General features: G+C 44.1%; 1 protein-coding gene across 1 annotated transcript; it reads right to left on the minus strand.

Moving 5' to 3' along the window:
* Positions 1-643: 643 nt before the first annotated feature.
* omgb (oligodendrocyte myelin glycoprotein b) lies at positions 644-4,707 on the minus strand. Its single transcript, XM_061085337.1, has 2 exons — positions 4,621-4,707; positions 644-2,933 (listed from the first exon to the last, which is right to left on the minus strand). Exons 1-2 carry the CDS (start codon positions 4,705-4,707, stop codon positions 1,536-1,538), a joined length of 1,485 nt encoding a protein of 494 aa, XP_060941320.1. The 3' UTR covers positions 644-1,535.
* Positions 4,708-13,679: the final 8,972 nt, after the last annotated feature.

Below are 13,679 nucleotides of genomic sequence, written 5' to 3' on the forward strand. Positions count from 1 at the left end.
ATGACCAGCAGATAAGGCTGTGTTTGTTCTGGGCAGTTCCCAGGTGCGATGAACTGTGAGGCAAAGTCTGACTTGGATAAATGTATTTTTGGGCTTGTAGAGTGAACCGACCCTCGACAAATCAGATTAAAAACAAATCCTTTCCCGCTATTTGAATCTGCATAAGCTACAGTTTGATGTGTTTGATTTTCAGCGTTGAGCAACTGCCGCCCTTGTGAGGTTTGACACCGACTCCATGTCAAAGCCTCATGGGAGATGTAGTTGTTGTGAACTAAAAATAACACTGCAGCTCGTCTGGCCTCTCCTGTGGGACGTCCTCGCTGTGAATGGCTTCTAATCAAAATCGAGACCGCCAGTCAGCTGTGAATGAACACAATATTCAAACAATTATCAAAAGGTGTAAGTGACTGAGCACATTTTATTTAACTTTACAGAAATCTTCGTGGAGACGTATCCAAAAGTAAACACATTCCTCTTCAGTTTGTCGAATGCAGCTGGCTGTGATGCAGCTCCTGCTGTTCCAGGAACATTATGTGAATGTATTACTGGGAAGTAAAAATGTGCACGCCAGCACATCACTGCCATTTCCACTTAAAATGCAATCAGGATTTGAATATCTTAACATTTCACACAAATAAGCTGAAAATGTCTTGTGCTTTAATGCTCTGCAGCAATATAGCAGTAGGTTAGCATTCCTGGAACGTTCAATCACCATGCAGATAATTTTCACGAGCGCCACTGAATCATGAAGGACACTTAAGTCGGCGATGTGATCAAAATACAGACGCGCTACTTGGGAGTTTGTTGAAGATAGTGACACAGCATTGTCCATTTGTTTGCCCTCTGCACCGCAGAGTCTATGCAGCTTCCTGTTACATACATGCCATGACTGCTTTATTAAAAACATCCCCCAGGACAGGCTTCTTTCGTGGTGTGTGATATGATTTCTAACATGAAACAAGCAGGTTGAGGGATCAAGCACATCTAGGAAAATAATCTGAGTCACCCAGAGGCTTAAATAAGGGCTCTGAGTGTCATATATTTTCCACCAAAATAATTATATAATAACAACATGACAGTTTCAGCCAACAGTTGTAGAAAATTTGAAAAAAAAGACAATAATTTGTGTGCTATAGACCAGAAAACACCTCAGTCAGCCTGGAAATCGATGGACTGTAGCTGCGGACGAGCACCAGGGCCCCATTCAGTTACATAATAAACTGGTAGCTGAATGTATAGTGCCATCATGTGCTTAGCTGTATTCATTACAATGGTATTTCTCTTTTTAAATCAGAGGCATTCAAAGGGAGGCCTGTAAAGAGCCTTGTTAGAAAGCTAAAGTGATGTTTTTTAATGTAGAAATATATAATTAGCAACGTAGCATTCTCAGCATAGCAGGCATTATGACACTGATCCTAAAGTCGGTCATTTCTATGGTAAATGCTGATGGTGATCGACAAACTACATCCGTGGTTTGTTTCTGTAAACTGAAATGTAGGCTCATCACTCGGTGGTCGGTCTGCTCCGTTTCTCTCTCAGAGCACGTGTTGCAGAACGAGAAGCAGGAGCCCCAGGTTGTGAAGGAGAGGCAGCGAGGAGGAGCTGCCCCCCCTCGGGTGGGACTGATTTGGCCTCCTCACGCTCCTCGTGCGAAGCGTGGTGGTCTTCTTTGTCTTGGCGAAGGGGCTCTCTGTGGTAAAGAACTGACCTACGGGCAGGGTCATGTCAGGCCCGACGGGTGTTTCGGTAACGACGCTCGTGTCAGAAAAAGCGGAAGTGAGTGAGTCAGGGGGTGAGTCTTCGCCGGTGCCAGGAAAGAGACGAGGATGAGTGTGGAGCATGTGATCCTGGATGCTGACTGGTGTGTCTGTGAAAGGGTGATGTTCCATCTGGGAGTGTGGGGGGGGTGCAGACACAGACAAGTACCACCACTCGGTAACGCCGGCCCCCGGGGGCAGGGAGCTCACGTCCTGGGCGCCCGCTACCAACGGGGGCGGGTTGTAGGAGGCAAAGTGCCACCCTCCAGTCCTGCCCGGCTGCGCCCCCCCACAGACTGACTCGGTGTGGCAGGGGCAGCCCAGGACGCGGGCGGGGGTGTGCTGAGTCCAGGACAGCACGTAGGTGATGTTGTCGTACAGGTGACAGGCCCAAGGGTTGTTGCCCAGAGCGATGACTCGGAGTGATGTCATCTGGTCCAGCACTCCAGAGGGAAGCGTGGCGAAGCGGTTGGCGTGCAGGTAGAGGTGAGTCAGTCTGGGCAGCCGGTCCAGGGAGCCGGGCAGCACCTTCACCAGCAAGTTGTGCGAGAGGTCGACGGCCTCCAGCTGCACGGGCATGTTGGTGGGCAAGGTCCAGAAGTGGTTGTGACTCAGGTTGAGGGTGCAAAGGTTGATCAGCGTGTTGTTGATGAAGGTGGCCCGCTCCAGCTTGTTGTTGGAGAGGTCCAGCAGTCGCAGGTTCCATTGATAGGCGGTGTCGTTCTTGTCCAGCAGCTGGAGGTGGTTGGAGGCGGCGTGGAGCTGCCAGAGGGAGCGAGGCAAGCCGGCGGGCAGGTGGCTCAGCCGGTTGTGAGACAAGTCCAGGACGCGGAGATGGGTGTACACGGTGAGCCGGTGGTCCAGGTGCTGGAAGCGGTTGTGGGACAAGTTGAGGGAGCGCATGTTGTGCTGCAGGCCGTCGGGCAGCTGCCTCAGACCCCTCCAGGAGCAGTCCACCTCCCTGTGGCTGCGGCTGCAGGAGCACATGGAGGGACACACGGCCAGGGCGTGCATCCCGAGCAACGAGCCAACCAGGAGTCCCAGGAGGGCGGCTGGGGGGGAGATCCTCAGGAGAACATACCTGCTAGAAGAAAGGGAAGAGGGCAAGGATATTAGTGTTTGTCCTGCACCACTACCTCCAAAAGTCACATCACCACTGTGCTTGGTGAATACTTGCTATAGGAGAAGCATGGTAACAACTTCTTTATAGCCCCACCCTCTCTTTCTCCCTCTCTTTCTCTCACACACTCAGAGATATGATATGTGTTTGCCCTGATCAGTCGCCCCTGGCTGCTCATTGGTTATGGCTAAGGGATAAGGGTGAGAGAGAGAGTGAGAAAGCTCCTCTTCTTTTTATATTATTATCTTATCTCATTTTTTTTTTGGATTTATTTTTGTTTATTTTATGCTAGTCTGCGTGTATTATTTTATTATTGTATTTAGGGCCCGAGCACTGCCTGACAGGTGAGGCCCTATTGAAATTGTAAGGATTATTATTATTATTATAATTATTATTCAGGCAAATGAATTGGCTTTTTGAGGGCTTTACCATGCCCAATTCTTACCAAAATTTGCAGAAAGTTAGAAAGTGGTAAAAATGTACGTATTCTGTGGGCGTATTTCAATGGGCGTCGCAAAATGGATAGACGGTGCCCCCCGAGACCCCGGAACGTGTTCACATTGACTGATCTTCACAAAAAACGATACACATGTGTATCATGACCAGACAAACAAAAAAGTCTCAGGTGCTATTGGAAAAATGCCACAGGAAGCCTGCTATTTTGCATTTAGTGGCCATTTTGGCCATATTCCACATTTTTACTTTGATGTACTTGTACCAGGGCTTTCATCGGATCAACTTCAATTTCTTCTTGTATTTCTCATTGTTGAGCACTTTGGTCAACTGCAGTCGTTTTTAAATGTGCTATAAAAGCAAACTTTCTCTTGTGTTGCATGTAAATTGTACACACACAAACTGGATGCCCTAAATTGTGTACCTTCCATGTAGCATGTACATAACATGCAAAGACTGACTCAGCAGGCATGTATCAGTGATGCTGCAGCAGCAGCAGTTTTTATGCACCATTAGCCCTGGATTGAAATGTGCCTCTAATAACTGATAAACGTTTGTGCTGATGTGTAAGAGGATATTCAAGTCTTTTTTTCCTTTTTATAAATCATTCATTCATTCACTGCAAAGGATGACAAATCCCTGTAGTCATTTCCCTGGCATCAGTTTGCGTGTTCAGTCATCAGTGGTTGTCAGTGCAGTCGGTCCCGTGGTCTCAGAGGAGCACAACTAGCTCAATGGATGGTTTTAATATTGACTCCACAGAGGACTCATGCATCAGCTGGTCCAAAGGCAGGCAGGGGGGGGGGGGGGGCAGAGAAGGCAGCCAGTAGTGCTGCACTGCTGAAACAGCAGTACACGGTATGTGAGCCAGGGTGCGACAGAATGACTGTGTGTGTGTGTGTGTGTGTGTGTGTGTGTGTGTGTGTGGTGTGTGTGTGTGTGTGTGTGTGTGTGTGTGTGTGTGTGTGTGTGTGTGTGTGTGAAAAGAGTCTTTACATCTGTTCATAACTTACCTTCTCATCTTATCATTCCAGTCACTTTTCTCTCCTTGCTCCTCTCTCCTGTCCTGCTGGGAAGCTAAGGACCAGCTGCTGCTCTGCTGAAGGTGAATCTTTTTCCCCCCCTCACAGATTTGGACTCTTGCTCACTTCACTTTGAGGCTGCCCTCTCTCTGCCTCCCCTTGCTTTGGTCCTTTTTGTCCTCTTGGAAGAAGCGAGAGTTGATATTGCCTCCTGTATGTGGATCTTTTGGGATAGCGCGATCAAGCACTGCAGGCTCTGTGTGCTTACTCTTGTGCTGTAGAAGTGCAGAGATGGGAGGGGTGGGGTGCTGGTTTTTGGAGAGGGGGTGGGGGGGTGAGGAGAAATGGAGCGCATAACGGAGGGGGTCCCCTGCATATACAAGGCTGCTGCAAGGGAAACTCCTCAGCTCATGTTAAATGCAGCAGCTTCCCGAGAATTATTATAATTCTGCATTTAAAGTGACAGATATCATTGTGTTTTGATGAATTTACTAATTTCAACGATCAGTTATCACCTGAATCTCAACTAACCCTCTGTAAAGTATCAACTCACAGTCAGACCGTGCTGTGATTGGCTGTTGTTTCCCTTGTGTTCATTTTAGAGGTTGTCACAAAATAACTCGAAAAAGATTTATTGCAGAGGACTGTCCTTCACTGCAGCTTCCTACCTGTCATCAGCAATACAGCCAACTCTCCATCCTGCACTGCACTGCCGAACCTCTAGCACACACATTACCTTCACTGCTAAGGGACAGATGTTTGATGCAGGATTTAACCTTATAAAATTAGACATATTTGCACATATCATTGTACATGATCCGGACTTATGCAACCATGCAGCTGAGAGGACAGAATCGTGTTGTGCCTCTTTTGCAGCACAGTGGTTATTTCCTCACTCTCTCTGTGCTTTTCCCCCCCGGCCTCATGCAGAGGCTGCAGTGCCGTGACGAGGGGAAACTACACTCAAAGACTTTTCGATAAAAGGTGCACATCCACGGGGACGTCACAAGCAAGTGGACGGACAAATATCTGCACCAGGCGGCGGAAACCACTCCATATTGGTTTGTTGAATAGGACTTCTGTGTGTCTTTTGTCTCCCCGGGCCGCGGTGAAAGAGAGCGTTCTTTCGGAGTTGAGTGGCACTGCCCGGAAGAGGCACATTCTCTGCTTGCTAATTAATTCGACTCTCTCTCTCTCAAACATGAATACACACACACACGTATACACACGTACACACGCACACATGTCTCTATAGTTGTGAGAGGACACTTATTGACATAATGCATAATGCATTCCCGAGCCCCTTACCCTAAACTTAACAATCACAACTAAATGCCTGACCCTTACCCAAACCTAAACCTTATTCTAACCCTAACCCGGAAAACAAGAGTCGTCCCTCAAAAAGGCCTTTGAATTTATGAGGACGAGTTCTCACAATGATGGTATTGAACAAAAATGGCCCCTCATAACTATAGCTTAAGAAATGCGCACAGTCACACACACACACACTCACTCACACACACACACACACACACACACACACACACACACGCACACACATGCACACACAAACACAGTGCTACACCTCAGTAGAGGAGTCAGCTTCAGCTTTGCTTGACTTCGGATCAGCAGTTTCCTCTTGAGGCTTTGAGGACTTCTTGGTGACAGGTGTCTCCTTCTTGCTCTCGTCACCGTTCTCTTCCACCTTCTTCTTGTTCTTCTCTCCAATTTGTCCATCCGCGCTTACCTTCCTGTCCTCTTCCTTGTCAGCACCGTCCCCCTCCTGTGTTTGACTGAAGTCGGTCATCAGCACATTGGTCTCCTTGGCCCCCGGCCCTGATCTGCTTTTGTTCTTCCCGGCCGTTCCTATCCAGAACTCAGAGTTGCTGATCAGGTCAGCGTCGCCGCTCAGCGCCTCGAGGCGTCTGCTGAGGTGCCTGACCTTACACGTCAACATCAAACTGGAGAGCAGCAGGACGGCGCAGACTATGATGAGTACGCCACACACCAGGTAGAGGGCGAAACATTCCCTTCTGTAGACCGCCCAGTGTGGGGCGACGGTGGTGGAGGTGGTGGTCTTGGTGGTGGTGGTGGAGGCGGTGGTCTTGAGCGGACGGACAGACGTAGCTGCAGGGCTGCGACTGCTGGAGAGTAAGGAGCCAGTCGTGGACGTCTCGGTGCTCGTCAGGCTGCTGGCCTCAGACGTTTCAGTGGGGGTGACATAAGGTGGTGTGGATGCTGAAGGAGCACTTTGTGTGCTTGAGAGAGCAGTTTGATTCTCCGTGTTGCCATCAGCTCCACACAGAAGTACAGCCAGGATTTCTAAGCTGTAAAACAGGAGGAGGAGGCTGTTCATGTTGGTATCTGAGGAGACAAGGAAAAACAGGGGAAATTTGGATTAAAATATTCTACTTACATTGAGTATTTGAGTTAGTTACAACTGATTTGAAATAAATGTCAAACTATTGCACAGAGCAATGAAAATATGCAGCCGTGATAGATTCCTTCATTTAAAAGGCTTCGGAAATAAGATGACAGTGAGCGGAAGGTTCTGTGCGTTATGATGCATTATCCTACAGTACATGGGATCATGGTCAGCAGCAGCGTTATCTAATGTACATTTCATCAGTGTGATCCTATAACACTGATTTAGTTTTGAATTTATAGTCAAGATGCTGATATTATTTTCTTTGGACGGAAATTGTTGATAACGTTTTGTAGTTGTTCTAGTTTCTGTTTCACACCTTTTCTGATCACCAGACTGAGAGCATTGTTTGAAAAGTCATAAACACAAAATTGTAATTTTATGAGACTGAAACTGAAGTAACCAAACGTATCGTGTTACAAGTAGTCCAAAAAAAATTCTGTGGAAATGAGTAACTTTGTTTCTATTAGATCTCAACTTCTCGTGTTTCAAAAGGAGGAACTGTGATGCTTTACGCATTTCCTCACTTTTGTATCGGCACGAATACATAATTGTGATTTTATGTCCCTGAAACCAAAGTAACCAAACATATCTGTTGTAAACCAGTCAAAAAGCAACAACAAAATCAAATCCAAAGATAAAAATGTATAGTGATAATTACTATTATTCTTAAACTAACAGGTTTCAAAGTAAAAGTATGTATTAATAAAAGATGTAATCACTTACCTTGTTCTTGATGCCAGACGAGCAAGGTGTCGTGCGAACAAATATTCCGAAGCTGTGATGTAAGTACAGAGAGATTAGCGATGTGTGAACCATCTGCGAGACAATGACAAAATTCAAATAAGTGGCACACTCATGAGGATCTCGCTCTTACTTCTCCATTTGCTCTATAAGAAGAGAAGGAAGTGGCTTTTGGTGTCGTGCGGTTATCACAAAAAACATCAGTGGAGTGACCGGCTATAAAAAAAGTTGTGGGTAAGCGCTCACAGAAGAATCTCACGATACATCTGACTAACAGAAAACTGAGTATTTATAAAAATGCAGCACAACCTGCACACGTCTTCTGCTTTCGGTGTCGCCAATGGGTTTTTAGTCCAAGCCACAGACGCCACAGTCAATGGCAAGTGTAGAAAATGTACTTTAGGTCAGATCCCAAAATATGTACGAGGCCGTGTTCAACATCGTGCTCTCTCATATAAATTTGTGTTGCCATGGTGAAGTGAAACAACAAACATTATTCATAATTTCTGTTGATTTCAATAGTATTTCTTTTTTTTGCAGTTCCCCATTGAGTTTCCTCTGCAAGTGGAAATGTGTGTTTCCTGTCAGATTTTCAGTTATTTCTGCAGAAGCTTAATTTGGAAAGTGGCGTCATCCCTGCAGATGACGCCAGCAACATCCACGACAGCTTTCAGTCCCCAGCACACTCTACGCTCCCTTAAGTATCTGCATGTTTCTGCAGGGCCTGAAGCAAAGACGTGGGAATGGCGTCTCTCTGCTGTGGTCCTTCGTCATCGAGCTGTTTATCAACGTGGCCATCCAGAAGAAAGGGCCAGTAAATCATGAGCGACATGAACACAAATCTGCGCTGCTGATATCGGCAGGCGTCTTGTTATTCTTGTTCAGACAGAAGGACGGAGGCAAGGTCACGAGTGTGCACGACTAATGTAACAGGGAGGGTTATAAATTACTGTGACTGACTGAACGTAACAAGTTGATATGCTGTCGTAAAAACATCAATTCATTTATTCACACCACAGGATCAGTTCTTTGTCATGACACAGCAGCAGTTGTCACAGGTGCTCAGCAAACGCAGTGAATAACCAGTATAATAGTTAAGAGGGAAACATCTCAATATAAAAATTGAGTTTTTATTAATTGACCCACATACCGTAGATAAGTCCTTCCAGAATACCCCAAAATAACTGTGCCAGAGTCTTGTGACCCAGGTCATTCCATGTGGTGCTGGACATTAACCTGCTGTAACTGATGCTGTTGCTAATCTTTCATAATCGTTATCATAATCCTGGAGATAAAGAGAATCAGATGGCTGGTGATTATTTGAATTGTAACTCATATATTTTGTAACTTTTTTTAACATTATTGGCTAAAATATGACAATTTGTTGATTGTATTTGCTTCCTGGAAACCATCTTGTGTCCCTCTCTCTGTGTCTCACGACCCCTAGAGGGTCCCGACTCCTGGTTTGGAAACCAAAACATACTTTTACCAAATTGCTTTTAGTTGATTGTTTTTTTTGATGCTATAACTTGTGTTTATTGCATAATTTTCTTTTGCCATAACTTTTAAATTATGTATTGATGATTTATTGTATTTGCTGTCTTTGATATTACCTTAATTTGTGTTGGGTAATGTTTTTGTGCGAACCACATGCCTCCTTTTCGGCCTACATGTGGTCAAAACTTGAAACAAGCATGCCGCATGTTCTGGAGTGAACTCAGTCTTCCAGGGTGCAACATGTTTTCTTTGTTCTTGGAAGGCCTAGAAACTCAGGCTCCCATAATGCTGCATGTCCCCTTTGTTTCAGAAACTTCACATAGAGGTGCAAAGTGCTACCAGGATCAATTCCAATTGGTCAATCTGGCCACATGACCTGAGGGTCACTGGGCCTATTTAAGACCAAGGTCTCCCCCAACTCTTCCTCTTTGCTCCATTCCCTCTGAGGGTGGAAGGCTGCTCCAGCTTTTCTCCTAAACTCTTCTGGACAGCAGGCTGTCCAGCCTCTCCTCTCCTGCATCGCCTAGCGGGGGCCTGACTGCTCCTGCCTGGCATCTTCTCTTCGCATCCAACTCTACGAGAGGAGCGCAAAGGTGCAGCTTCCAGCTCATTCCAACCTCCTTGCAGCGACTTAATGTCCTGCAGGTAAGAACTTAAGATTCAATACGCAACTGAACTGCACAGCTCAACAAAACGGCGGAAGCAGAGACCACATGAACCAGAGACTTCAGAGCAAGGATGAACGGCGACCCGCACAGCAACTTTCTCCCTGTTCAAGGACTGGTAACATACTGGGCTTACTAATGATACTAGACTAGAAGCAAGACTGTTTATTTGATTCTGTGTGGTGTTTATAAGTTTGATATATGTGGTGATATTGTGTTACAAGTTAAATCAAGGTTAATGTAAATTGGGCTCTACACAGACTCTCCTTCATTATCTGATTACCATTTTCACAGGCACGCATATCTCTACACCTACTTAACTACGCCCCCACTCCAGAAGGAGGGGGGGTACTATCTTAGGGGGTCAAACCACCAATTTGAAAGCATGCTGAAGAAGGTGTGAACTTTTTGTCATCAACCATTCTGAAAGCACCCTAATTTACATCCACCCACACACACACACACATACTCACACACAAACTTTTGGTAGTTAGTATGTTTTGTTAGTAATTTGTGTTTTTATGCTTTATTATGTTCATAATAAATGTTTTCTTTTACAAATGTCCTTTCATTAATGTTGCATAAGTGAATTTTACCAACCGCTACACTGTCAAGAACTCTATAAACCTTCACTGTTCATCATATAATCTTTAATAGTAAATATTAAGATTTCTAAGTGAACTAGATCTAAATGAGACTGATCTTAATCAATAAATTGCCTATCTTTTCCCTTCTGTGAAGGGTGGTGCCCCGAGAGAACTTAAACAAACTAAAGTTATGATATAATATTAATATTTTAAATATTGTTTTATATTTTATTTTGATAACCAAATTTATTGAACGCCTAAAGGCACACCAGCTTATGGTATCACTCCTAACCATTATTGCACAACCATTTGCTTCTTGTGTTTGATGCCTTATTTTTATTTGTCCTCTTTGTGAAACACTTTGTAACGGCTGTTTTGACAGGCTTTATAAATAAAGTTACTAAAGTTATTAACCAACATTGTTACAGTTAATTCTGCTTCTATTCTGGATGAGGAGGAGGAGGAGGAGGAAGAAGAGGGCATCATGAAGTTAAGTATGCGTGAGGAAGTGAGAGCAGGGGAGAAACAGATGACTTCATCACCACACCACTGGTGGAAAGTCCGATGTGTCAGTAGGTACGATCTCAGTGTTGTGTATTTGTCCTCACAGACAATCAAAGGGCATTTGTGCTTATGTGTGTGTGTGTATATATGTGACACCTTTGTTTTGTTTGTGTGTAACTTCACCCACCGTAAATAACTGACCTGGTGGATGTGATGCTGGACAGCCTCATTAAGGAAAATCCCAAGACCATCAGTTGATGGCTGACAGGTGGAGTCGTGGGTTCAGCAAATGTCAGAATGGCCTAGTGAAAGCTCTCTCTCTCTCTCTGTGTAGTAGTGTATGTGTGTGTGTGTGTGTGTGTGTGTGTGTGTGTGTGTGTGTGTGTGTGTGTGTGTATACGTGTGTGTGTGTGACCCAGGTTTCACATCACATTTGCTGACTGATGTGTCGGCTCTCCTGTGAATTTGTAGCCTGCCACAGCTCTAACTTTCCAGCATTAAACATGTTTGATATGTGATTCAGCACACGAGTTTCTATTATCAGGTTCGGTTTTGACTGACACCCAGGACAGAGAGAGCATTTTGTTTTCCGGCCTACCAGCAAACGCACAAATACTGGTCACGTGACCCGGTACCAGTTGGAGTCAGAGAGTTCTTAGTCGCAGTAGAGGATACAAGGTCCTTTCTTTTCTGCTGGATTGATACCAGTATTCAGAATCAATCCATCATTCTTATTATTCAGAGCCACACTTACGGACGCAGCCTTACTGATAACAGCCTTCAAGGTCTGCATCTGAGCGGTATTTCTCATTTTCCTGACAGCTCCCAAGGCCTTGCATTATAAACTTTTGATAGATTCATCACTGAAAAGCTGCCTCAGCAGAAAGGTGAGAAAACAAGGCTAACTGTTTTTTCTCCAAAGCCTGTGAAGCAGTTTTTGAAAGCTGATAATCCGGAGAAGTTCTTCTAAAAGCAGATTCACTGACTTCTTTCCTCCTCACTAACATTTCGGAGCAGCTTCAGACAGTTAATCTGACAATCGCACAAGTTTCAGTGGTTTCCAGATGCAGGAGATAAGAGCTCGTTCTCACACAAGCTGAAGCGCTTGTTAGTTAAAATAGAGAGATGACACGTTCACAACTAAATAAGGCACAACACACAAATAGATGCGAACCATTGACCAAAGTGGACGTAAAATGTGCACAACCAAAATAAAATAACCCTACTGCCTCACAGTTTTGGTTCAGACTCCCAAAAACTCTGTAGGGTTTTTGTGCCACCTAGAGGAAGCTGCTGCAAGCGTTTCCACAACCTTCTCCTCAAAAGACCTCTGGGAGAAAGAGCAATCTAAATCTGTTTTTTTAATTTTCAGGAGCTAAACCCACCTGATGTGCTCCCAGTATGTAAATAAGCTTTAGCCTTGTCCTACACGTTTCAGTGTGATGCCTTTTTTGTCCACATGAGAGAACAACCCCCCTACTCTCACTTTATTAAACACTTGTCAGATGAACAGACCAATTTGTTAGTTGGTAAAATATATCGTTATGTGCTTTGACTTCCACAGGTTCAACACACATCTTGATCCCAGTTTAATAAGTGTGTTTTATAACCGTTTTAGAATTTCTTTGGTTCCTCAGATCGGAATAGACAAACTAAAGGTGGATACCTGTGCCAAGGCCCAATGCTCCTCTCAAATGCAATCAAGCTGCACCAAATTTTACACACTGAATGTCAAAATGTAAAAAAGCTCCATCCTGCATGTAAAAGAAAGTGGAAAAAAGAAATCCTGCATCTGATCCAGGGCCGCACCAAATTGGATCTTTCTTGACTCGTATCGCATCTTTTCACAACATTTCATGGATATCCGTCCCGCAGATTTTGTGTTATCTTGCTTCAAAACAAACAAACAAACAAACCAACCGAAAAACACAACCTCCTTGGCAGAGGTAAAACTGCAAATAAATTAAATCTGCATATTTTAAGGACATGTGAAATTCCCTGTTCTTGACTATATTTTTCTATATTTCTGTTTAACTTAAAGTCCAGTTTAATTATCTTCTATTTGCACCTTAAAGATGCTTCCGCTGTTTTTAAATTCATTGCCACGTTCACCTCAAGAGAAAAACAACAGCCTCCATTCTGTGGTTACATGACAAGCCTCATTTTATTGTCTTCCATGGATGAAAACAGAAACTGTGTGAACAGAACAGTAGTCACATGCAATACAAAAATATGAATTTTTACAGTAACATAAAAAACATGTATTGGCCCATTCTAAAAATTGTACAGCTTTTTTACAGTATTTTTTTTATACATGAAAAAAATATAAATATATACACATCTGTAATAGCCATAGCAGTACCTATTCAAAAATGTTGTGATGTAGTTTACATATAAAATGTTTGTACAAATATTAGAAGAATCATGTTAATTTTGCTATACATTAAATAATGTATGTACAATTGGATTTTACAACACGACATTTACTGCAGTCTTTCACAAAAACCAACCCAACGTATTCCGACACAGTACACTCACTCAGTCGCACATGCACACACACACACACACACTCACAACACATAAATACAAGCACCCCAACTGAAGCCAGCAATCACAAACAGTATGCACAAGCGCACACAAGAGGTAATGTTTTAGGAAGATATAGGACACTTTTGCGCCAGGTTCCTGATTTTTCTTTTTTCTTTTTTGCGCAGACTGAAATCTCTCAACTCCCGACAGGAGGATCTTTCCAAAGGAACTCATGTTCTCATAAAGTGCACTTTACACTTCAATGGATGGACACGATTGAAAAAGTCTTTAATCATAAATAACTAGCATTTTTCTACTCCCTGTGTGGATTGTGGATGATGAAGGGGAGTTTCACCTTGTTTCTTTTTCACGTCGA

Source organism: Limanda limanda, chromosome 14 (assembly GCF_963576545.1).
Source record: "Limanda limanda chromosome 14, fLimLim1.1, whole genome shotgun sequence".
In the NCBI taxonomy this organism is placed as follows: domain Eukaryota; kingdom Metazoa; phylum Chordata; class Actinopteri; order Pleuronectiformes; family Pleuronectidae; genus Limanda; species Limanda limanda.